The sequence below is a fragment of the Plasmodium cynomolgi genome, chromosome 3 (assembly GCF_000321355.1).
Source record: "Plasmodium cynomolgi strain B DNA, chromosome 3, whole genome shotgun sequence".
NCBI lineage: Eukaryota > Apicomplexa > Aconoidasida > Haemosporida > Plasmodiidae > Plasmodium > Plasmodium cynomolgi.
Genome location: NC_020397.1, coordinates 150,721 through 176,584, shown reverse-complemented (window position 1 = coordinate 176,584; position 25,864 = coordinate 150,721). Strand labels below are relative to the sequence as shown.

The following is a 25,864-nucleotide window of genomic DNA, read 5'->3' as shown; positions in this document are numbered from 1 at the left end:
AGGACGCTGCTCAAAGGGGGCAATAAGGACGGCGAAGGGGATAAGGACAAGGATGATAAAGACAAGGATGACGGTGACTCCAAGAATAACCCACCTATGCAAAATGGTTATACAAGGTTATATTCCAAGGATGAACAGAAGAACGATAGAAGAAGATGCAGGATATTGTCACTACAATATGTATACCAAATTATGCAAGATTATGAAAAGGAGATAGAAGAAAAAAGAGGAGAAAAAATGTGTGCTAATTGCAGGATAATGTCAGAAGGGGATTCCCCAAAGGACAATAACAATAATGATAAAGAACAAGAAAAAAAAGAAGAAAAGAAGGAAGATGATAAAGGTGGTAATGAAGAATCCAAAAAAGCGTCCTGCAGGATCTTGCAAGAGAATGATGAGAAACCAAATCGTTCGACCAACAAAAGGGATAAAATAAGAGGAGACGACAAAATATTAGGAGCGAAGGATGGTGCAAGCGGTAAGATGTATAGACAGTTTAGAATCCTGTTAGAACAGGGTCAAAGGTTCTATTCCTGTGCAATGGGAAAGGGTTCAGAAGGAAGAAAGAATCAGCTAGTCAGTGGTGTATGTGGTCGGAAGAGTAGACAGCTTGCAATTCTACGAGAAGAATATTTTTCACCAGATGATCATTCTTCAGACATAGATGGATATGTTGGAGATGAAATCAGAAACCATGATGGAAGTGGCACGAATAGTAGACAATTTAGGATTCTAGCAGGTTCAAACGGAGGCAGTGTCGGAAGTGGATATGATAAAAAGAAAAAAAAAAATGAAGGAACCGGCTCTAACAGTAGAATGCTTGGGATTCTGGCAGAGGAAGACTTAGTACCAGATGATACAGATGATTCAGATGACGAAAATGGAAATAAGGGATATCAGTCTAGAGGAAACAATGATGGAACGATGAGGAACTTTTAGATGGAAATGGAGGAAATGGAAATGGAGGAAATGGAATTGGAGGAAATGGAAATGGGGGAAGTGGAAATCAGGGAGATCCGTCTAGCGGAAACACCGTTGGAAATGGCTCGAGTGGTAGGCAATTTAGGATTCTAGCAGGTTCACCCGAAGATGATGTATTTTTAGATGTAGATGGACTTGATGGAAATGGAGGAAGTGGAAATGGAGGAAGTGGACATGGGGGAAGTGGAAAACCGGTAGATCTGTCTAGCGGAAACACCGTTGGAAATGGCTCGAGTGGTAGGCAATTTAGGATTCTAGCAGGTTCACCCGACGATGAGGAACTTTTAGACGTAGATGGACTTGATGGAAATGGAGGAAGTGGACATGGGGGAAGTGGAAATCAGGGAGATCCGTCTAGCGGAAACACCGGTGGAAATGGCTCGAGTGGTAGGAAATTTAGAATTCTAGGAGGTTCACCCAACAATGATGAAGTTATAACGGTAATTATAATTGATACAGATGGAAATGGAGGCGGAGGAAATGGAATTGAAGGAAATGGAAGTGGTGGAAGCGGAAATAATGGAGACCAATCTGGCGGAAATACCGATGGAACTGGCTCTAACAGTAGAAGTCTTAGGATTATGGCAGAGGAAGACTCATCACCAGGTGATACAAATTATGAGTCAGATGGAGGAAGTGGCGGAGGAGGAAGCGGAAATAAGGAAAATACAGCACAAGGAAAATGTGATGGTGAGGGATCGACGACTGAACAACCTAGTCCTTTATCAGAAGTGAACCAACCAAAAGAGATCATCAAAGGATCAGATGAATCAGGGGAAGGTGAGTTTGGTGCACCAGAGAGAGGTGACCAAAGGGGTGAACGAAATGGAGAAAATAATACAGATGAAAGAAATGGTGTACTTTTATCAAGTGCTAGTTTGTCCTCTACAGATGGGGTGCAAAACAACGAAGTGGGATATAAGGAGAAAGAGAAAGAGAAGGGGCCGGAGAAAGAGAAAGAAAAGGAAAGACTGTCGACATATCTGACGGACCGCGTTGAAATATTGACTAGTGGAGACAGCACCAAAGAAGTGAAGGCAGCGTCGGAGACAGAACAGGGAGGACAGGACCGAAGTCCGAGTGGGAAGGTGGACATGTTACCCCGATTTGGAAAGTACGAAATAGATGAGGAGGAGGAGGAAAAAGAAGAAGAGGAGGATGAAGAGGAGGATGAAGAGGAAGATGAGGAGGAAGAAGAGGAAGAAGAGGAGGAAAAAATCAAGAAGAACGAAATATATAAGAGTAAGTACTACTCCTATGACATAAACGAAGCGACTCAATCGGTGAATAAGGTTGCTGATGTTAATATCGGTTCGGCTCCTGATAGAAGGACGAGGAAGCTGAAGCGCCTTATTAAGGGCAGTTCCGGTGAGTGGGGGGATGCCCTGAAGTCGTCCAGTTTGGCTAACTACAGAAATTATGGGAATTATGCGGGTTTCTCCAGTCAGTTTGCTCTTCCCAAGTACGCTGCTTCTCCCAAGTATGCTGCTTCTCCCAGCTATGCTGCTTCTCCCAACTATGCTGCTTCTCCCAAGTACGCTGCTTCTCCCAGCTATGCCAACTACAAGCAGCTGTTCAGCGAAAGCGCGTACATATACAGGAAGGGCAACTACTACTTTATCAATCCGAGCCCGTTTAGTATAGTCAAAATGAAGCAGCAAGAAGGGTTGAGACCCCATAAAGGCAGCCGCGATTACGTGGACTGTTACGCCACCTGGCTTAGCAGCAAGCATAACTCCACACAGGGAAGCGAATATGCCCATAAACATATAAAGCAAATAGAAGAACTAATCCCCGGTTCTTTAACAGGTTTTAGAAACGACGATGGGTATGAGAGATTACTTGTACCTTCATTTGTCCCAGAAGACACATTTTTGCATTGCATTTTTAGAAGTGAGTCATATCATGGAATGCTGGATGCAGAGAGTCACATTAGTCGAAATGAATCATACCCCATGAAAATTTTTTTGAAAAAAAATTTAAACAAAACAAAAGGATGCTCTTTTCAAGTGAACGAAGGAAACATACTTTACAAGGAGTATGCAGAGAGAGAGTCATTCCTCACGACGAAAATAATTTTGAATGAAAAAAACAGGACCAACAATGACTGTGTGATACACGCGTTTAACGAAATTGTAGGTTTTCAATGTGGACCACCTTACAGAATGAACAAAAAGGAAAAGAACACTAAGGACGATTATAACTTGAGTAGTGAAAAGAAAGAAAATAATTTGATTAGTCAAGGTGTATCCAAAGGAGAATTTTTTAGAACTGATCCTCCTTACTGCTTTGAGCATGTGAATGAAAATCAAAACGTGGTGGATCTTTTGCCCGACAGTTTCCCCTTCCCGAGTTCGAATATGTTGGCTGGACAGATCCAAGCAAACCATACGAGGTATATAAAAGTGGATAAATTCAGTGAGAGCAAAAGTATTGCATGCTACTGCAACTACTATAAGGAGAACAACGTCATGTACTCAGGAAAGATAATCATAAGAGTGGAACGTAGCCACCAGGCGCAATTGAGTAGCAAAGGTGGTCACCTGAGGCAGTCAGATGAAAAGGTAAATTTTGCAGAGGGGGTAGATAAGAAGAACAGCGCTGCTAGGGAAGATATGCATCTGCTCCCAGAAAAAAGTAGCTCACACAGGAGAAGAAACTACGACAGTGGTAATGGAAGCGGTGGAAGCGGTGGTAGCGGCGGAAGCGGCGGTAGCGGCAGGGGCAGTGCACACGGTGGGGAGAAGAAAGGGGCGGCTTCCACCGATTACACGGCGGACAAGACAAGGAGAAACTTCGTCTCCAATTTTAACTTCAAACAGAAGGAAGGAATAAACAGCATTTTCTACAAAAAGAATAGGGGGGTATCAACTGTGAGTTATGACGTCATCCATCGATTCGGCGACAAATTCAAGGGCGAGTATGTTGAGGAGCTGCCCCTGGAGGATGCCTACGCGGACGAAGGTGGCTCGGGTGGAGGTGCCTACACCGACTTGGATGGCGAAGCTGGACCACACGAGTATGACGATCAGTACAGAGACGCGTACACAGATGAGCATTCCGATCCGGATGGAGACCCCTACGACGACGAGTATATCGATGCGCCCACCGATACGTATAGCAATCTCGAGGGCGATGTCGATGGAGACGTCCTTTTCGACTTGGACGACTATCTCATGAATGAAAACGCACCCTCCAAATATAAGCCCTTGGACAAAAGCGTCGATCTGCAGGACAGTATCATGCATGCTGGAGAGTCCCAAACCATTACAGTGATTAACAAGTCTAAAAATGTTAAGCTGGTGCTGCCAAAACTGAAAGCAAAGAAAAAGACGTACGGAGAGGATCGGGAGTTCCCCTACCCTAAAGTGATCTCACTCGTTTATGAAGAGAAAGCGAACAAACATGAGAAGGTGAACAAATCGCTCAAACTGTTTAGGGAGTTCTTCCCTCCTGTGCTTAGGGAGGCTGAAGGTGGGGTGGACGCGAAGAAGAACGTGGAGATGGAAGAAGGAGTGGACGATGAAGGGCAGGATGAGGACGACGTGGGGGAATTGATAAAATGGGAGGATCGGAAGGATGGAAAGGCTGATAGAGAAGGAAGGGATGTAACAGACGGGAAGGACAAAATAGACCGGAAAGATGGGACGGACGGGAAGGACAGGAAAGACCTGCGCGATTTCATACACCAAGCATTCAGCAAAGTGCAGAAAAATAAAACGAATAATACAATCGATAGAGAGATAAGCGATTCTGAGGACGACCCCAGTGGGGAGAAGCATGACAGCGAAAGAGACTCATTATCTGCAAAAGACGAAAACGTACTGATGAGGAAACGGAGGCGCCATGAGAAGGATTCACCCTGTGGTGAACAACCCTCACAGAAAAAAGGAAGATCACGGAGAGAGGTGAAGCGAGAGGGGCAAACGAAACGGGAAAATAGTACCAAAGATGAAAAACAAGGAAACGATTCAAGTGCTGCAGAGGGTGATAAGCACAGGGGAGAACCCACTAAGGAGAAAAAGGAAAATATGGAAGAAATCAGGGACGAACAAGCTGCAGAACGGCGAGGTGGAGATGAGGGTGATCAAGTTGAGGGACGAAATAAACAGGTGGAGGATTCAAAGAATGGGTGGAGCCCAGCTAAGGAGGAAACTGACCGGATGAATGGCGAAATAGGTGAGGGAAAAAAATCAGATAAAGTGGATGAAGAAAAAGGGGAAGAGGACGAGAAGAGTGAGGTGAAAAACACAGAAAATGGTGAAGCACAGGAGAAGAAAAAATCCAGCGGAAGGAGGAAAAAAAGGATGAGAAAAAGAATGAGAGAGAATCCCCAAAGGAGATGAGCCAAGCGGATTAGGCAAACGAAGCAGGGAGACGAAGACGAGTGCGCTCTGACGAACGAAACAACCCCGTCATATTTTTCATGCAACGAAAAGATGGAAAAATACCACACCAAGACAATGACCACCTTGCACGGATATTTGCGACGCGAAAAACGTGTGTTTTAAAACATGGATTAGTATACCATGGGGAAAAACCCATTTCGCATACAAAAGTGCAGGTATCACAGGAGATAATATTTTCTTTCCTTTTCGTAACCACGCATACTGCTCTTTTCATGTGCACTAACCCGCTTTGAGCATTTGAATGGAGCGACCACTGGTGCCCATTTTTTGCATTCTCCTCTTCCAAGTTGCTCGTGGAGTAAAGGCAATTGCACGATTCAGAAATGTGCACGTTTTATCGCATACGTGCATTTTGAGATGAGATTCTTTGAGATGAGATTTTTTGAAGTGAGATTTTTTGAAGTGAGATTTTTTGAGATGAGATTTTTTGAGATGAAATTATTTTTAGATGAGGCACTTATATTTTTTTACCACCCCTGCGGGTAAAGTGTGTCCACGCGCGCCCATTCTGCGTCGGGCATTTACATGGCATGAAATGATTACGCGCGTTTCACCACTTGTGCATGCACCTATATTGTGCACGTGTAGAAGAACGAATTCGTGACGTAAGTTGCGAAGGCAGCAAAGGTAGCAAAATCTGCCAAGAGTGATACGTTGAAAACTGGAAAAAAAAAAAAACTAAGACAAATAAAAAGAAAATCACAAATGATAACACAAGTACAGATCGAGGGGGATTCTTTTTTGAATCTCATATTTAATCGGATTGCAGGGGGTACAGAGTAAATATAAGCAGTCGGCTCAGGTTTGCATACGAGCGACACGGAGAGTGGGTTGCACTGAGACCGTTCAGGTGAAACATATTCTGATTTCACATCAAATGTGCAGCAGTTGAATTTATGGCTAGCCAAATATTTTTCATTTCCTAACAGAGTGGAGGTCTATCTCCCAGTATGCCCATTTTTAAGGCATGTGGTTCTTTGGTTTTAAGTGTCTTGTCCCGCCCCTATGGCAGTTCCATTTGGGGGGGCTCTCCCCTTCCGTGTTCTATGATTTGTAAATACCCTTTCGGTAGTGTATAATTTGGGAAAGGGTCTTTCTCCCCGTCTGTCGCGTTCACCCCATATGCAGCGTTCACCCCATATGCAGCGTTCACTCCATATGCAGCGTTCACCCCACCTGCTGCTTTCTCCCCATCTGCTGCTTTCTCCCCACCTGCTGCTTTCTCCGGGTATGCCCCTTTCTCATGCTCACTCGGTCCTACTGACGCACCGCTAAGCGGCTCTTCCTCCTTCTGGTCCCCTCCTTCCTCCAACACGTCATTCATAAACTCGTCCCTTTCCCCTACTGTTGTTTCAAGGCTGTCTTTCTGTTCATACATTTCGTTCATCATTTTATGGGCACTTTTGGGGATACTGCGTCTGAACCTGGGGGAGGCAAGTCTTCTTTTTCCTACGCAAGTGTGTGTGAAGGGGGAGGGGGAATAAACATGCAGTGGTGTGCGCACGTGCACGCTACAACTTTGTACCGTTAGTGTAGAGTAGTGCACACATTTCCGTTCGGCTTACCCATCAACTTTTTCATGTTGATTTCTTGCATGATCATATTTTTTCTCAGCTCCAGTTTTTCTCCGCAAGATTCTTTGAGGACTTTTAGCTGAAGGGGGCAGGGAGGATGCAAACATGTGCGTGCGTTAGTGCGCGAGTGCGCGAGTCCGCTTTTTTTTTTTGCTTTAACCCTATTTGCGCGCCAGGGCAGGTGGACTATGCTCTCCCCCAACGGATGCGCCCTTTTGACGCTCCCCCCAACCCTACCTCGTTCGTAAAAATCGTTATAGCATCGATGATGTAGGACAGGTTATGCTCCGAGTGAATGCTCAAATGGTATTTCTCATTCTCATACGTGTACATAATATTGGCGTTGGTGTTGTTTTTGCTGTCCACGACGATTCGCAATATATTCAGCATGGGGATGTTTATGTCTCGATGAATGTTTCGCTCGATTATCGTCTCGATGTTAATTACATCTTCTTCTTTGCCGTCCTTGAAGCAGAGGAAGCACAGGAACCACTCCCCTGCAGGGTGTGTTCGAGGGGGAAAACGACATCGCGATGTAAGCGGATAAGCCAAATTGGGCGTAGCGGAGTGCACAAACGGTATCAGCACAGACGGGATCAGCACAATCGATGTCTGCACAATCGATATCTGCACAATCGATGTCTGCACAATCGATGTCTGCACAAACGCATGCACAGCGCGACGCACCCATTATCTCCTTCGCCGACATGTACTTCGGAACGTATGCGTAAAAATCGAACACGCAGATTTCTTGTTCTAGGACGAAGCTCATCAGCTTCAGCTTTTGCATCAGACTTATATCGTTTATGTCCTACAAGAAGGAGAAAAAATAAAATGATAAAGCGAACATGTGCGTGCTGTTTATGAGTTTTTTTTCTTTTTTTCGAGAAGGGGTGGCTGACTAGTGAGGAGCAATGCGTCTGTCATGGGCGGTCATGTGAATATGCTTTCTTTGGGCCGCGTAGAGGTGGGGGAAAGTCCCATTTAGAGTTATCCCCTTCGCTTTCATTTTTCTCCTTTCTCTTCTCTCCCTGTCTGTCCCTCCTGTATACCGTGTCCACATCTATTAGGGACAAATTTTTATCGTCGTCATAGAACTCCTTGTGAATATTTTGTAAGTTAATATTTTTTTTGTTGATACTCTTAGATTTGTTCTTCCATAATTCGAGTCCATCCTGTATGAACATGCACTCATTGGGGCACGCATATTTCTGAACTGCGGTGAGGAGAAGGGAGGAATGGCTAGCCATAAGTGTATGGGGGTTAATTGAGTGACCATTATTATGTATGCATACGTGATAGTTCGTTTTGTCACATATGTGTGTGCATATATCAGTGGGGATACTCACTTTTGTAAAAGGACATTTGCACTTTGCAGATTTCTTGTCCATCCTTGAAGCACACGAACCTGAACAGATTGGGGGTGAAACGGAAAGGGGGAGGTTTATTCTTTGGGGGAGGGGTCACACCTCTACAAGCGTGCATACAGGTATTATACACATATATTCACAGAGTCGTAAGCATGCACAAGCTCTGTGGCAGAGCCATCCGTGAGCTGACCATTCGTTCTTGGGAAAGGACTTGGTGATGACGCTCGAATTTATGTCTATATTGATCTGTCCAATGTGGACCTTCTTCGTTAATTTGGTCGTGAACAGGTCGACTTTGAGCGTTTCATCGCACTGCCTGATTTTTATATCCACTCGCTGGTCGATATGTATTCTGTTTTTCTTGTTGGTCGGGATTTCTGCCAGGTAGGGAAGTTAAGCAAGGGGGGGTTAAGCAGCGCAGTGGGGAGGGGAAGCGGCTCATTGGTGAAGAAGCTCATTGGGGAGGCAGCTCATTGGTGAAGGAGCTCATTGGGGAGGAGGCTCATTGGTGAAGAAGCTCATTGGGGGGGAGGCTCTGTTGCGTGGCAGTCCAGTTACGAAACAGCCTCGTCACTCCGCAGCTGCATCGGAGAGGTGTGCCCCGATCACCCAGGGGAAACCTTTCCATTACCATCCGTTTGAAAGTCATATTTGTCCGTGCTGAATATGATGTATATATGTTTGTACTTATTAATGTTAAATATTTCGTTGATTTTTACGAGCAAGTAGAAGGTCCTGTAGTTGTGCAGCCCGCTGAAGTAGTACATGGAGGCTGCAGAGGGGGGGAAGCAGTTGGTAGGGATGGGGGAAGCAGTTGGTAGGGATAAGGGAAGCAGTTGGTAGGGATAAGGGAAGCAGTTGGTAGGGGGGGGTCTCACGCGGCGTTAGGTTGTTCCTCCGGCGGTGTGACGGTGTAGCAATAGGGCAATATGGAGATGTCCTGTCCCCATCTTCCCATGCGCACCATTTGAAACGCCCCTATCTTGGCGAAGCTCTCTCTTTTTCCAGCGAAGGAAACGCCATACGTACCGAACGGCTCGAAGTCGCTGATGTGCGGGCATGTCCTTTTGTAACTCTTTATGACATAGCTTACGCATTTCTTCGATATGCTGTTAAATTTGTTCTTAAAAATATTAAAGATGAATTTGGTTCCAAACATTGGCTTCTTCTTTTCACATCAGGATGAGTAGTCGTATGCTACTTTGTGCTTATCTGTTTAGGTGGTCTTTCCGTGGGGGTGCATATCTGAAGGGGAGTCTCCACGAAGATAAAAAAAATAGGCGCGTAGTTGCGTAAAGACACATATATAAACGTTTTTCCTCGGTGTAGTTAAGTATGCGTAGCTATCTTCCACCACGACTCACTCCGATGAAGGGCGAAATTCATTTTAGTGGTCTATGAGCGCAGAATGTTTTGCGAACAAATGAACTTGACTGAAAAGGAGTCGCACAAAAAAGTTACACATTTGGGGGTGCCGTAGACGTTTCTGTTTGTGTGTATATGAGTGTTTATATTTATACTTGTACTTATTGTTTTTTTTTTTTTTTTTTCTGTGTCACTTTTAAGTTAACAGAACAGTCCTGATTCGTTATTTTGTTTTTTTGTTTTTTTTGTTATATTTTTTTTCCCCATTTTGCGTCAATCTACGTCGTTATTTTTTCGCGCCACAAATGCTGCACATGCGGAATGGCATTTCTTTAGTCAGAATATTGCACCTCTTTTTTTTGCTAACCGTTTTTGGATTTGTTCACCCTTGGGCGGACATATACGTGTTAATTTTTTTTTCCGTCATATTGATACATGTGTGTATTTTTTTTTCCCGCTTTTTTAACGCTGATGGGGAGTTTGCAAAAAACGCGGTTCGGCTGATTTTGTCCGAGATCCCCACTCGAGGAAATCACGAAAATGTGCACACTTTTTTCGCAAAAATTGTCACCCCTCTTTTTTGGCATTCCGGCATGGCATCTTCTGAGGAGTGTCGGCTTCCACCACGCGTCTGGAAAAGAAGACGGCTCAACCTTTTTCACAAATCGGTTAGACACACAACTATTCACGCTTTTTTCTCATTGCGTGAGTGATACCACCTGTTCGGAAGGGAACTCCCTTATGATTGGAACATTGGATCGAAAAATCCCCAAGTGTGGCTAACTGGTTTGTGCCTGGAATTACCAGCTAACCGCACGGGATTGGATGCTACTCTCAATTGGGAGGTTTCGCTAATTAGAGTGGTACGGACACAGTGGTGAAGCAGCGAGAGGCGAAAAGGGAATAGGTGTACATGGGAGAAAGGATTAACGGGGGGAAAAACCACAAGTATTTTTTTTTTTTTTTTTTTTCAAATTAACTTTTAGGACTGTGCGCCTTATCGGGGTATCAGCTGACTGCCCCTTTTTAGCTGCCACGAAATGTGAAAATCTTAAAGAGTAACGCTTGAAGGGCAGTTGTACTAAAGTACAAGTGGAGGACATGTCAGTGAATTGTCAAATGCTCACGTCGGTGCCGTTAATTTGCCGTTTGCGAAATTGGGGGATGACTTCACCATGGGAATGGTTTGTATACGCCCCTTTCTGTTCAAATGTAGAATTAGCTATTTTTTGCACTACCATATTCGTGTAATGAAAAGGTCCCCCGTTTCGACGCTACACAGTAACTGTTTTTTCTGTGTCTGCCATTTGGTGGAAACACCTTCACAATTAATATTCTTTTTTTTTTTTTAAAGTCTCTTCACGGAAAATAAGTACACACAGGGTGGGAATGACTAACCGCATTTTCACGAATGGGCCTTTGAAAATTGCTCAGGTAGATTAACATATGGGGTGGGGGTGCAGGGAACATTGGCAGCATCACATGTGTGTTTGTCTGATTCATAGATGGATTCGTCAAGAGGGGTAGACTCTTGTAGACACGTTCAGTTTTTTTTTTTTTTTTGCCGCCACTTAAACTGTCCATATTTTGGTCGGCATTTTTTCTGTCCATTTTGGGTGAATGAATATGGGGTAGGCGTCGTTTGCCTTTTTTTTTTCTTTTCAATTTATTCCATTTGTCTATTCCCCATGCGGAGAACTTACTAAAAACCGCTGCGACCTGCGACCTGCTACCTGCCACCTGCTACCCTTTTTGTAATAGCCCAATTGGGAGGGGATACCTTTATGGTGACTGCTTCGAGTTGTGCCATGTCCACGTAAATGATGTAGACCTTGCAATTCGTTGCATCCCAGGGGTACGTGTGGGGGATGTGTATCCGATCGGCTTATGTAGGGGTGTCCGTGAATGGGAACAGACTTGTAGGTGGCTCAACAAATGGCGAGGTGAAACAGGACCAAGGGGTCAAAACCTGTTGGCGCTATTTTCCACCTTTCCCACTAATGCGAACAGGAGCCTTTTACACATTTGAGAATATAGCAGTTTTGCGTGCAATTTTTGTCGTTTCTTTTTTGGGAGGAGACCGCTTTGGCAGAAGCCGTAAAGTGACACCTTCCTTGAGGAGCTAACTGATTAGCGGATGGGGTAAAAAAAAAAAAAAAAAACAAGTAGCAGTAGCAGTAGCAATAGCAAAATAATCACAGTAATCACCCTGTGAGGCACAAAACTTAAGCGCATTTTTTTCAATTCAACATGTGACGGTTTTATAGGCGTATGAGAATACATCCCATTTGCGTCATATTTTCTCACGTATTTTTTTATTCATTCCTGTGATATTCATATTACCTTTCCATTTTTAAACTTTTTACTTTTTTTTCTTTTCTTTTTTTTCTCCACTCCTCTTTTATGTTACGCCTGAAAAGGATGATTATCTCTCAGCTATAATGACATAGCGTATGTAAAAAAAAAAAAAAAAAAAGAAAATGCGCGCAGGAAGGCGCCTTGCGCATTATCACGAACGTTTGGATAAATGGCGATTATTCGTGTTCAGGCAGGAACGTTACCTCTCTTGTTTGCCTCAACTTGGCAAAATCATTGTAACGATTTGGGCAAACAAAGCAAACGTGCGCATATGTTGCTGTGTAAGGAGGTATATATATAGTACATATGTTACATATATGTGTTATGCCAAACTGGCACGGCATACGCTTATGCGCATGTATATGCTGCCCATCCCTGCGTATACGTGAGAAAGCACGAGCGTATGTTTACGTCGCAGCCACCCCACAGTGGATGAGCCTATCTTGACACGAGTCAACCAAGCGATTGTGTAAATAATTCCAAAGCCAATACTTCCAAAAAAAAAAAAATACTAAAAAAAAAAGCAAAGATACACGGCGAAAAGAAGATCATATAAGTGTACATATATATGCACTTATATATGTACATAAACGTGAGCAGCAAAATCGCGTGAACAGTTCTTCCGCCAGAAATCACCACAGATGATCGATCCGCCTGGATTGGTCAAATCATTTGGCATATTCATTACGTAATAATTTGCCACTGATTGAATTTTTTTTAGCAACACTTAGGAAGATTTTTTAGTAATGATAAGGGGACTATTTTTAAAAGCCAGGGAGTGAAGGAGAGAAAAAATAAAATAAAATAAAACAAGCAGCTTCACGGATGCGTTGGAGGGGGTATACCTGGGTGTGACCTCTTCGCATGTGATGACACAGCTGAGGGGGGTCTCCGGCCAAGGATAGCATCACTGTTGTGAAGTCCTCACTGTTGAGAAGCGCCCACCGCTGGGTAGCGTCCAGCTTGCAAAATGTTGCTTTAACGAGTCGCTTCCGCAGCAGAAGGTTTAATTCAGCCAGGGTGCCTACAAACACGCACGTATTTTTGTGTGTCCCTTTTTTTTTTTTTCGCGGTCCCCCCGTTTGGCACATCAACCGCAGCTATTTTTTAAGAGACCGCTCCAGACCGCTCCGTTGTAGTATCTGACGTGAAGGGGCTAGCCAGCACAAGGGGGAACAGATCAGGGACGGTAGAGAAGGCAAGAAAAATAACAACGCCGCAATATCAGCGCCGCAATAACAACGCCGCAGTAACAACGCCGCATTGGTGCCCCCAACTGGAGTAGCACCATTTAGAGGCTACCAGGGAGAAGCACTCCTCAGAACGGATCAACTCACCAAAATCGAATCACAAATGATGGAAATTAGCAAAGTGAAGAAGAAGTGATAAAAAATAAAAAGCGAAAATTTATACGTTAGATAGCTACCCAACAATATGAGTAATCACATAGGGGAAGAAGCAACTGCAGAGGTGCGTTCAGGAACGAATAATACCGGTGACAGTGGGGTAAAGGGAGGAAGTTATCACCCCTCCCACTGTTCTCTTCAACCCCGTGGTGAAAATTTTAACGATAAAATTGAATTCGCAGTAGAGGGGGAAAAATCAAATGTGTTAGTAGACGCAAATGAGAGTCATGTCACCACGAGCAGCAGTCACAACAACAGCTGCGAAAATGCAAATATGAATAGGGACACAAATAGTAGTTCAGAGAATGTAGGCAACACGAGTGGGAATAGTTATGATAACAGAGCTCATGTTGGAAATGCGTACGGTGTCGGAGCATGTGAGAGGAGTAATCAACAGTTGAATGTCCCTAATGGGGATAAAGTTAACCATCTAAACAGTCACTCCAATTTAGGTGAACCAAGTGAGAGGGCGGAGGATGATGTCACCTTTGCACAGGACAGTCACGCGGGACAAGCCCAAGGGGATAATCCCCCCCACGCGCAGTACCATCATTCAGGAAGTACCAATAGGAATCACCAAACGTTGGACAGCAATAAAAGTGGTTCAGTCAATGTTATATTTAATGACCCCCCCCCAAGTGGGCAACACAACAGAAGTAGCATTAGTAGTGACGTTCCGAGGGAGGTATACATCCATAGTCAGCCGAATGAGGGGAATGTGCACAAGACGAGCACATGGCAGAGTAAGGAGGGAAGCAGCATAAGTTCTCCTGCAAATGAGAATAACGCGGTTACCGCTTCGTGTAGTAATGACCAGCCGCTCTGTTCACAGAATGCTCAGCAGTTAAGTGCATCCAGCGCAGCAGAATCGGGGTACGCCATTCACGGGGGTTCTAACCTAGCTAGCTACACTCGAAATGAGAACATTTTGCATGAGGCTAATAACTCCCTGAGTAACATAAGTCATGCACAACGTAATGCTATGCAAGTTAGTTTGGTGAGAGGTGCCCCAAATGATAAAACGAGTTTTGATAGGGCCAATGAAAGGACGTATCAAATATATGGGAGCAGCCATGGCGGTTCCCCCAATGCAGCGTCTGCTGGTGTACCTTCCAACAGCGTGGGCAGCCAGGCGGATAGCGGCCACGTTAGTCAGGTGCAGCAGGACGCGCGCGGCGCGTGGGGCGGCGGGCCGCACAGTAATGCTACATATAGTAGTGCTGCGTATAGCAACGCTGGGTACTCTAACGCCCAGTATAGTAATACCTCATATAGCAACCCTCCGTATAGCAACCTTCCATATAGTAATACCCCGTATAGTAATACCCCGTATAGTAATCCCCCGTATAGTAATACCCCGTATAGTAATCCCCCGTATAGTAATCCCCCGTATAGCAATGTCCCGTATAGCAATGCCCCGCATAGCAATGCCCCGTATAGCAATGCCCCTCATAGCAATGCCCCGCATAGCAACGCTCCGCAGAGCAGCGCGAAGGAGCACCACAGTGCGTACCAAACAGCGTACCAGCACAGGGCCTCTAACCAGCATAGCGTCTATAATCAGCATAGCGCTAACCGGCCCGCCGCTAACCAGCCCACCGCTAACCATCCCGCCGCTAACCAACCGAGTGCGCAAAACTTTTATGGAGGCCCCTCAAGCAACGATGGCAACGCGTATGGCAGTAGACCATTCGGGAGCGCGTCATATGGAGTAAATCCCGCCACAACTGCTGATCCAAGTGGGAATGCAAAACGGGAGGATCAACAGGAGCGAGGAACGAACAGACAGAAATACGAACGGTCAGATGAAGAATCCGTGGAAAGTTCAAGTTCCGAAAATTCAAGTGAAAACGAAAATGAGGTAACAGATAAAGGAGAAGAAGTATACACCTTGTTAAAAAAAACGATAAATCGTATAGACATGAACAAAATCCCGAGACCTGTAATAAACCCTCAAGAGAAAAAAAAAAAAGAAATTTAAAAGTATTCGAAACGTGTAAGTATATCTCCCCCCCGTCTTATTATCAACCTTACATATCGATTGACACGGGGAAAGCAGACCCGAGATTTATGAAGAGCACGTTGTATCAGATTCCGTTATTTTCAGAGACGTTAAAGCTGTCTCAGATTCCATTTGGAATTATTGTAAATCCTTTTGCATGTCTAAACGAAGGAGAAAACGTAGACAAAATAGATATGAAGGATATCATTAACGATAAAGAAGAAAATATAGAAATTTTGAGATGCCCCAAATGTCTAAGTTACTTGCATGCAACTATATTGGAAGACATTTCTAGCACAGTACAATGTGTTTTTTGCGACACCGATTTTTTGATTAATGAAAATGTGCTATTTGATATATATCAGTATAATGAGAAGATAGGACATAGGGAGAGTAATCACCATGGGTATTCTCTTTCCCCTTTGTTAAAGGGTAGTGTCGATATTATTATCCCCCCCATTTATTACCATAATGTGAATAACTTCAAGTTGACTTATACCTACTTGAGTAAGAACATTAACCAAACGGCGTCCATGATTACAAATAAGATTATGTCACTGACGAAGCATATTTCTAGTTCTCTAGTTGCTAATGATTCCAAAGGGGGTAATAAACCGACTTCTGGTAGTGCTTTTGGTGATTCGGGGGAGGCAACTTTTTTTTCAGGTGGTGGTTATACCAATTATGGAGGGATGGGAGGATACAGCGCATATGACAGCCAAAGCGCATACAACAATCATAGCGTGGTTAACAACCGAGTGGGCAGCAGCGCAGGGAATCATCCCTATGGGAATGACCACGCTGTGCAAAATTTCGACAACCTGACGGACAATGCTAACCTTACTATGAATGATATGAAAAATTTGTTATGCGAAAAAAGTGGCGAATCGGATACCGCCAAAATGAGAAGAAATTCGTTGCTGGCGAAATACCCGCAAGTAAAAAATATGTTGCCGCCCTACTTTGTCTTCGTCGTGGAATGCTCCTACAATGCCATTTATAACAACATAACGTATACGATTTTGGAGGGCATTAGGTACGCCGTGCAGAATGTGAAGTGCCCGCGGACGAAGATTGCTATCATTACGTTCAACAGTTCGATTTATTTTTACCACTGCAAGAGGGGCGAGCAGGAAGCGGGGGGTAGCGGCGGTAGAGGTAGCAGTGGTAGAGGCAGCAGCGGCAGAGGAAGCAGCGGCAACCACCAGGTAATCGTGATGAGCGACGTGGATGACCCTTTTCTGCCCCTGCCGCTGGAGGACCTCTTCTTCGGGTGCGTCGAAGAGATAGACAAAATTAACACCCTCATAGACACGATAAAATCGATGAGCACGACGATGCAGTCGTATGGGTCCTGTGGAAACAGCGCACTCAAAGTTGCCATGGACATGCTGAAGGAGCGAAATGGGTTGGGTAGCATATGCATGTTCTACACCACGACCCCCAATTGCGGATTAGGTTCCATTAAAGAACTGAAAAAGGACTTGCAAGAAAATTTTCTGGAGGTAAAGCAAAAAATATTTTACGATTCCCTACTACTGGATCTATACGCATACAATATCAGTGTAGACATTTTTATTATTTCGTCAAATAATGTGCGTGTGTGTGTTCCGTCTCTACAATATGTTGCGCAAAACACGGGGGGGAAAATACTGTTTGTAGAAAATTTTATATGGCAGAAGGATTACAAGGAGATATACATGAACATAATGGACACGCTAACGTCTGAAGACATTGCCTACTGTTGTGAGTTGAAATTAAGATACTCACAGCATATGTCGGTGAAGAAGCTGTTCTGTTGTAACAACAATTTTAACTCCATTATCAGTGTCGACACGATTAAGATCCCCAAAATTCGTCATGATCAGACGTTTGCCTTTTTACTGAACTACTCGGACATATCAGAGAGCAAAAAACAAATTTATTTCCAATGCGCTTGCATGTATACCAACTTGTATGGGGATCGCTTTGTTCGTTTGCACACTACGCACATGAATTTGACCTCGTCCCTGAGTACAGTCTTTAGGTACACCGACGCAGAGGCCTTGATGAGCATCCTCATTAAGCAGTTCTGCACCAACATCCTGCACAATGATAATTACTCCAAGATTATCATCGATAATTTGGCGGCCATTTTGTTTTCCTACCGCTTAAATGTAAGTGCCAGTCGCGGTGCGCAAGTCGCGATGGGGAAGTAACAATGCGCAAGTCACGATGGGAAAATCACAATGCGCAAATCACAGTGCGCAAATCACAGTGCGCAAATCACAATGCGCAAGTCACGATGCGCGGCAGTCATGGGGCCATCGTGCCTGTGCTCGCCGCGTTTGTCATGCCGCTCACCCTATGTCACTTTTCCGCATCCCCCTCTTTAGTGTGCCTCGTCTGCCCATTCGGGCCAGCTGATCCTCCCGGACACGCTAAAGTTGCTTCCGCTCTTTACCTCCTCTCTTCTAAAACACAATGTCACGAAGAAGGAAATCTTACATGACCTGAAGGTGTACAGCTTGATAAAGCTCCTCTCCATGCCGATCATATCGTCCCTGTTGTACGTATACCCAGTAACGTATGTAATTCACATCAAGGGCAAAACGAACGAGCTTGATTCTATGGATGTGGATGACGATCTGTTTATTCCCAAAACGATACCATCCAGCGCGGAGAAGATTTACTCGAATGGGATTTACTTGCTCGATGCGTGCACCCACTTTTACCTTTACTTCGGGTTTCACTCCGACGCAAATTTCGCCAAGGAGGTGAGTACCGAAACACGTGGCGTTGTGTGGTATTATACAAACCACTTTGCGTCGCGCGGTTAAGCATGTGTGCATCTACGTAGAGCGTACTTTAACGCCTAGCGCGCATCGTCACACCTTCACCCACGGTTGTGTATTTTTGTTTATTTCCCCTTTTTGAAGATTGTTGGAGACACCCCGACGGAGAAAAACGCGCATGAACTGAACCTGACGGATACCCCCAACGCACGTGAGTGCTAAAATTTGAAGAGCGCGACAAAATTGGTGAACCGCTCACGGGAGGAATGCAAGACGAAGGACTTCATTTTTGAGCGCCTTCCCTTTTTCTCTCTTATGTAATCTTATCCTATGCTATGTTTCGCTTTATTTTTATTTTACTAATTTTTTTTTTCCCCCATTGGCAGAAAAAGTTCAACGTATCATTAAGAACCTGACCAGGATTCACCACTTCAACAAGTATGTCCCCCTGGTGATGGTTGCCCCCAAGTAAGTTCGAGTCGAAATGGGATAAGCGGAATGGAGCGACTTCGAGGAAAGAAACTGCGTCGTGTGGTGCGATGATACTTAACATGGAATGGAAAACCACCATCACCCCCCAAAAAAGGATGCACATATCCTTGCATACAAATTAAAACGTGAACGTAATTGCAAACTTCACACCCACTTGTAGATCCAACGAGGAGGAACACCTCATATCTTTGTGCGTTGAAGACAAAGCCGACAAGGAATACAGCTACGTGAACTTCTTATGTTTTATTCACAAATTGGTTCACAAAAGGATTGATGAGTCGTAATGGTGCGCGAGTCGGCAGTTTATTCAGACATATGCAGCATCTCCAGAGGACACTTTGATTCCCCCCCTTCCTTCGGACCACTGCGCCAACCGGCTGTTAGAAGCGCCCCAAGAGGCACGCTATAACGGCGCGTTTGTGCTGTGTATGTTCCTCGTACGTTCCTCGTATGTTCGGATTTGTGCCCATTTGAAACGTCGCCCATACGCGGACGCACGGTCAGTAGGCAGATGCCCAAGTTGCGAGCATGTATTGCATGCGCAGCCCCCTCACCATATGTTCGTTTTAATTTCTCCCTTTTTAATCCCCACCGGAATTTGTTTACTAATTTTCGCCTTTTTAAATATTCCCGCGATTTGTGAAGAAAAGTGAGCACATTGCGTATGTGCGTGTGCGCGTAAGCGCCTGTTTACCTGCTCATGTGAACATGCATACAAACGTGCATGCAAACGTGCATACAAACGTGCATACAAACGTGCATACAAACAAGCACACAAACGTGCACATATATATGCATATACGCATCTATGTATGTCCTTATTAAGCCCATAACTCCCCACCACCTACATATGATAAATTAAAAATTTTGTGAAGTATTGCAAAACTTATCCTGGGCGACGAACGACTTATTATCGGAATGCCCCGAAAAGGGCGCCGCCCATGGGAACAACCCCATTGCGTTTGTATACACGTCAACGTGCACAGGTAGGTCCGTGCGAAATGCAGTTAGCAGCGAGCCTGTGTTTAATTTTAACCAAGTGGGACAACTAAGGCGAAAACAAAGCTGGGGTGAAAAAGGCGAGTAATTGCAGTGGGAATGAATGAACGGTTATTATATGGCTGCCCAACTTTCATACTATTCCGCTTCCGCTTCTCTTTTTTTTTTTTTTTTTTCCCAAACCCTTGAGCTGTTCTGGGAAAATACATCGGTTCGTGAAAAAACGGTAAAAAAAAGTAACCCCCCACCCACAGCAACATCAACTGCGGGAATGAGCAAAACATTCTATTTATTTTAAAACAAACTTTACTGCTTTGCTAAAAAAGGAATGGAACTGATTAAACAGAACAGCCGAAACTGAAGGAATTGCATTTTTTCATTTTTACAGCAAGCCAAAAAATGCTCTGAAAAAAAAAAAAAAAAAAAAAAAACAGCCATAATGCAGTAAAAATAAAATACAACTGGGAACACTTCTACAAAGAGGAGAAAAAACTTTCCAACACAATTGGCAAATCTTGAGAATAAATATCTGCGCCCTGGCCGGCACAAATATGAAGTAAAAATTTGCCAAGTAGGAGTGGAGAAAATACAAGTTTAACTATGCAGGTCATTTTTCCACTCCCCCCAAAAGAGAAAACAGGCCAATTATAGGAAAAGATGCAAAGCAGCTTATATATAAATCACGTAAAAACGCTTGTTGAAAATGTAAGTGACGATTTTTTTAACTTTGACGAGCTTATTGGAGAAGGGATACAACCAGGTGATGGTACAGCTGAGCTTGGAAGCGGAATTCATGGTGGCGTGGCAAGGGCGCACCAAAAGAAGGTGCACGAGGTACACTCCAGCCTAAGCTCCAACTGTAGAATAATCAAAATAGAGGACGAAGAAGTTGAAATTGCAAAGTGGAATGAAGTGAGGAACACCCCAATAAATGAATTCATAATAAACGCCCTGATTAATAAGTTTCACTTCAAAACATTCCTGCCCTGTCAAAGTTGTGTGTTGAATTATGCCCTGTTGAGTAAGAATGGATCCAATTCGCTGCTCAGTGGAGACATATACATTGAAGTGCCAACGGGGTTGGGAAAAACATTATGCTATATTATAACCATATTGGATTATTTTTTATATAAAAAGGATCAGAGTGGGAAACTTTTTTGTCTCATATTAACAGCCACAGAAGAGTTGGTAACTCAAATCCTGGGAGTTTTGAACAAATTCGAAGTTAGCAACCTAATATGTCAGGGGATAAATACCAACATGTTTCAAATGAACATTTATTTCGATGAGTTGATGGATAGTAGGGACACCTTTAAAGACACCAATATTCTCGTGACAACGACCAACAAATTTGAAACCCTCTTTTACAGCAATGAGGAGCTTTTTAAGGACTTGAAATTTTTAGTTATTGACGAAGTGGATAAAATTATGTCCTTTAGTAAGTCCAACATTAACAGTTTAGTGAACTCCCTATCAGACATTGTTGAGAAGTATCAAATGGCAACTGGTAATTTGTACAAACCAAAGAATTTCCTGCAAAAAATTTTCGTTTCCGCTACCCTATGTAAAGTGTCGGATAATCTCATGTCTCTGAATCTGTATAGACCCCTTTTTTTTTATTACATTGTTAATTACAAGAGAAACGAGGAGTTTTACTTGAACACCAAAAGGAAATACAGCAAGGTTTATGTAGTCCTCCGACTGATCATGGATATACCGACCAAGGGTGAGTTGAATCTTTGGAGGGAAGGGCCATTTTTTTTTTTTTGGAGTGCCATGTGGGGGCACCGCCCCGTGAGGGGACCCCTCTCCGTTTCCACGTCCATGTACAGGTCCACTTCTACTTCCACGCCCACTTCCACGCCCACTTTACCCCCCGCAGAGAACCTCAGCATGCTCATCTTCTGCAACAGCGAGGAGTCGGCGCACTTGCTCTACCGGTTCCTGACCGTGTACTTCAGCTACACCAACGAAGGCAGCTACGGGATAAAGGAGTACACCCGGAATTTATCCAACAAGAGGAAGAAAAAAATATTAAAGGATTTTCTAACGCAGAAGTTGCACATCCTGATATGCACGGACTCCATTTCGAGGGGACTGGACACCGTGAATGTAAACTACGTGGTGAACTACGACATGCCGAGTCACTACAACGTTTTGACACATAGGATTGGGAGGCTCTCCAGGTACGTCAGCATATTCAGAGGTGGAACGAAGGGGTGATGAATGCACCACCGCCACCCTGGCTCTTCTCACCACATGGAGTGGCCCCCTCCCCAAAAAAAATGACACCGAACATGTGTGTTGTACACGAGGCACCTCCTTTAGATACTCCATAATGACACCACCCCCCTTTGTGCAGACATAACAGCAAAAGAGGAACCGTGTACCATTTGATCAGGAAGAAGGAAAAAATGATAATGAACAAGTCAATCAGGCAGAGGCACCTCAAAGGAATTGAAAAAATGAAATTCAAAAAAGAAAAGCTGCAGGATATAAAGAAAGACATAACGCACTTGAAGCCTCTTATTAAGGATATTATAGCCAAGGAGGAGGCGGAAGTTTTACGCAGACATAAATTTTATCCCTACGATGAGTTGGTGAAGCTGTGCGGGTTGGGGTGACAACATATGGGCTACCCGCGTGCGGAGTGACCTCATTTGGAGTGACTAACTTGTGGATGCTTTTATTTTTTGTCCCATTTCATGGAGGAAGCACATTCCACACTTCACATATGCAATAAAGGGGGAAGAAACAAAAAAATTTACGTCGTTTTTTTTTTTTTTTTGTTTAATTACGGGTGCTCTCCAATGGCAAACCACGAAGAGATCGCCGCTATTGAAAGGCCACGAATTGGGATAAAGTTAGGCGTATGCAGAAATGTCCGCCCACTTTAAGTGCAAATGTGGGAATACAGTTTTTTTTGTGTTTTACCCATTTTTTTGGCCGTAATTGGCATGCGCGTGGACGGAGGACTCGAGGGAGGAATAATATTTTTTCTGAGTCGCGCATGTTGGGGGGGTGCCCCTTTATCACGCAGAAACGGCCATCCCTTTGGGGGCCTCATTTGTCTGTTCCCCCAGGGTGTCCACCTGAGGGGATGGAAAGGGAACGGAGAAAAGTCACCAATTTGTTTGCCCAAATTAGCGGGAAATTGCTCACCATACGTTAAAAAAAAAAGGGGGGGGGAAATGCGGGAAAAAAAAAAAGGGGACCATTTGCTCACTCTGATCACTCTACGATCAGTTGGTTAATCAGCAAAATGAAGGTAGATTAATTGTGTTTCTTTATTCGAAAAGGGGGAAACGCTTAATTTTGCGATAAAAAAAAAAAAAAAAAAAAACGCAGTGCGCATGGCGGTGTGTACTTTTCTGCCTGTCAAACGTTGCGGAGGTAGAAAATGCGCAAAAGAAAAATGCTACTTCTGTACAACTAGTTGGAAGAACGAATATGTTATCCGTTTTGATGCCCTTTTTGTGTTGTCTTTGTTGCGCCTCTCCATCTGCATTTTTGTCTGTCATCTCTCCATTTTTTTATACACCCTTTTGCAACTCACTTCTCCGTTTCCGCTTCGCCGGTCCCACAAATTGGGAAAAACATAAACGTTAAAAAAAAAAAAATCGGAACGGCTAAAGGTGTTTTAAATTACGTTTAAAAAATTGTAAAAATTGGAATTGGAAGTGTTGACATCAATTTGTGTAAATTTTTTTTTTTTTACATCTTTTAAAAAATTCAGTTGTCAATATTTTCCCCTTTTTCCTCTTGCTGGCGAAGCAGAATTAATGTGTGCATTCTTGTCTAAGTGAAAAAAGGGGGACTTTTCGGCCGGTTGCACTTGGGGGGAGAATCCTTCGCGTTGCAGAGTTGCTCACGTGTTGGTGCGCACTGTCGTTTCACTATTGTCGTTAGACACTGGTGGGTACGCTCTTGTAACTGTGCGCGCTTCTGCCCAGTAGAACACCGCAATTCCCGCGTAAAAGCGGCATAACGTGCACATTGTGCTATCCATTTGGCTACCCCCCCTTCCCCCTGGTAAACGCCTTCTACCCCCCAAAATGAAAAAGCTCCTGCTCGTTGCGCTGCTTTACCTGGTGAGGCAGCAGCTTCCCGCACACGCAGAAGAACACATCTGCGATTTCACTAAGGAGAAGTACCTTCTGGGGAAGAATGAAAAAGAATACTGTGTGGTGAATGCCAAACCTTTCGATAGCGTAACATTTATATGTCCCAAAAAAATCGGAGCACAGTGCTTTCAGAATGTAAACACGGTAGACGATATAAGGAATGAAAAAATGGAATCATCGAAGATATCTATAGATGAACTGCTATACGGATCGACCCTGTATGGAGACACCCTTCTAATATCCCCCACGGTGAAGCAAAGCAAAACCTTCTACTGTTTCTGTAACTTACAAATGGAGAATTTGAAGAAATACCTAAAGAACAAAAGATTGTCCAAGGAAAAAGAAAATGCGCAAAAGAAATCCCCTGTCGATGTGGATGATTTGAAAAATGGAAATGAAGACATGGAGGTGGTAATCCCAGAGAAGCAAATAGATGAGCATCTAGTTCGAGCATTACATAGGGTAAAAAAAATTAGAAATATAATCGAGCGTGAAAAAAATAAACAGGAAGGAGATAAGACTCAAAATCCGGAAAACCAAGAAGAACTTGTAATTGATGAGAAGGAAGAAGAAGAAGATAAAGAAGTGGATGATAGTAAAATTGAAAAAATTATTACAAAGTATGGAATAATGAAAGTTGTTGTTTCTACGAATGATACAATAACTAAAGGGTGCGATTTCGGAAATAATGTAGTGAACTATTTTTCTAAACCCTATCCTGTTGAGAGGTATGGAGGCAGTAAGGTGTGCAGAATTGAGGCGAAGCCAGGAGAGTTCGTAGGATTCAAGTGCATATATGATAACACGGGTAGCGTCGAACCACATAACTGCTTTGACAAGGTTATTTACGAGGGTAATCAAACCGACTTACAGACCATCATGCCTGGTTATATATCATATGGTAACAAACAGAAGGGGAAGTACGCCTTTTACTTAAAGTTGCCCCACTTTGTGCAACACAACTACACCATTCAGTGCAAGTGCAGGTCCACCGTGCCGCAGTTTGATAACTACGTCTTCGAGCTGGCCGTGGAGGGGGGCGAGAGCGAAATTGTTGCCAAGTCCTTCCAGGAGTAGGAGGTACCAGATTCGGGTCAATGCGGCGGAATGTGGAAAACCACATCAATGCGTAAGTGGGTGTGTCTCGTAATGCCTACGTGGATGCCCTCGCGAGTGATCGTCCACCCCCTTCTACCACCTCCACGTGAATGAATACTTTTTTTTTTTTTTAATGCTGAAAAGTGCTAATTTTTCGAAATTAATTGTCCCCAAGGAATATTTTCAGCATTGCGATGCGGGTGAAGGGGAGGTCACCCCTCTCCCCCCCCAAAAAAAACAACAACATTTTAAAATTTCCTCTTTAAGATGCAAATAAAAGGTTGGGATTGGTCGCGCGGTTACGCGTTGTGTCAACTTGGCTAGCGCTCCGTAGACTCCTTCATGTGTGTGGGGCTTTCTTCACGTCCACTTAAAATTTGTGCGCGGTTTGGAGAAAGTTTCGTCGTACGGGCTTCCGAAAAATGGGCAGCGCTGTGCCAATTTCTGCCTAATTGTGCAATCCTCCGCTTTTCACGTTTCGAAAAAATTACGACATCGCATGTAGATCCCTCCCCCTACCTTATTTTAGCACACGTGAGCCTTTTCCTGCCGTGCAGTTAATTCTGCAATTTTTTAAGACAAAATTGGTGAAGCGCTAACTGAAAAATGGGAGTGCCGCGTTTGTAAGCGCTCAATTTGGAGGGCGCTACAATATTTTTTAAAAAGGGTAGTTTATTTTGTGCTTCCAAAAATTTGGAGCCCTCAATATATGTATTTTTTTTCTTTTTGCATGCGTTGTGCGTTTGGAGCTGTGCACGGTCTCATTTGATCAGCTGGGACGAGCTAAAAATTTGGAGGCGTAGCGACGCCTCTCTCCAGATTTGTCCTTCCCGTTTGAGCCTTCATTAGCGGTGTTTTGAGCTATTTCGCTTCGCTTTTGTTGTGTGTCTGGCGATTTTTCTTTTTCGGGTG

At 43.9% G+C, this 25,864-nt stretch overlaps 5 protein-coding genes across 5 annotated transcripts; 4 read left to right on the top strand and 1 right to left on the bottom strand.

The window, feature by feature from the left end:
* Positions 1 to 945: 945 nt before the first annotated feature.
* Positions 946 to 5,327, top strand: PCYB_031310 (sequestrin; the record flags this gene model as incomplete). Its single annotated transcript, XM_004220801.1, has 2 exons — positions 946 to 1,034; positions 1,058 to 5,327. The coding sequence occupies 2 exons, from the start codon at positions 946 to 948 to the stop codon at positions 5,325 to 5,327; spliced, it is 4,359 nt and encodes a 1,452-aa protein (XP_004220849.1).
* A 1,046-nt stretch (positions 5,328 to 6,373) lies between these two features.
* PCYB_031300 (Plasmodium yoelii blood stage membrane protein ag-1) lies at positions 6,374 to 9,493 on the bottom strand (the record flags this gene model as incomplete). Its single annotated transcript, XM_004220800.1, has 10 exons — positions 6,374 to 6,452; positions 6,656 to 6,839; positions 6,956 to 7,043; positions 7,202 to 7,461; positions 7,652 to 7,775; positions 8,017 to 8,180; positions 8,314 to 8,372; positions 8,525 to 8,711; positions 8,966 to 9,106; positions 9,364 to 9,493. The coding sequence occupies 10 exons, from the start codon at positions 9,491 to 9,493 to the stop codon at positions 6,374 to 6,376; spliced, it is 1,416 nt and encodes a 471-aa protein (XP_004220848.1).
* A 4,244-nt stretch (positions 9,494 to 13,737) lies between these two features.
* Positions 13,738 to 19,015, top strand: PCYB_031290 (Sec24-related protein; the record flags this gene model as incomplete). Its single annotated transcript, XM_004220799.1, has 7 exons — positions 13,738 to 13,924; positions 14,021 to 15,444; positions 15,534 to 17,621; positions 17,841 to 18,221; positions 18,384 to 18,450; positions 18,626 to 18,707; positions 18,892 to 19,015. The coding sequence occupies exons 3-7, from the start codon at positions 15,534 to 15,536 to the stop codon at positions 19,013 to 19,015; spliced, it is 2,742 nt and encodes a 913-aa protein (XP_004220847.1). The 5' UTR covers positions 13,738 to 13,924; positions 14,021 to 15,444.
* A 1,372-nt stretch (positions 19,016 to 20,387) lies between these two features.
* PCYB_031280 (ATP-dependent RNA helicase protein) lies at positions 20,388 to 22,354 on the top strand (the record flags this gene model as incomplete). The annotated part of the gene is made up of 3 exons (XM_004220798.1): positions 20,388 to 21,456; positions 21,613 to 21,916; positions 22,093 to 22,354. The coding sequence occupies 3 exons, from the start codon at positions 20,388 to 20,390 to the stop codon at positions 22,352 to 22,354; spliced, it is 1,635 nt and encodes a 544-aa protein (XP_004220846.1).
* A 1,431-nt stretch (positions 22,355 to 23,785) lies between these two features.
* Positions 23,786 to 24,925, top strand: PCYB_031270 (transmission-blocking target antigen Pcys230; the record flags this gene model as incomplete). The annotated part of the gene is made up of 1 exon (XM_004220797.1): positions 23,786 to 24,925. A coding segment is annotated over one exon (1,140 nt), but the record flags the coding sequence as incomplete, so codon positions are not given.
* Positions 24,926 to 25,864: the final 939 nt, after the last annotated feature.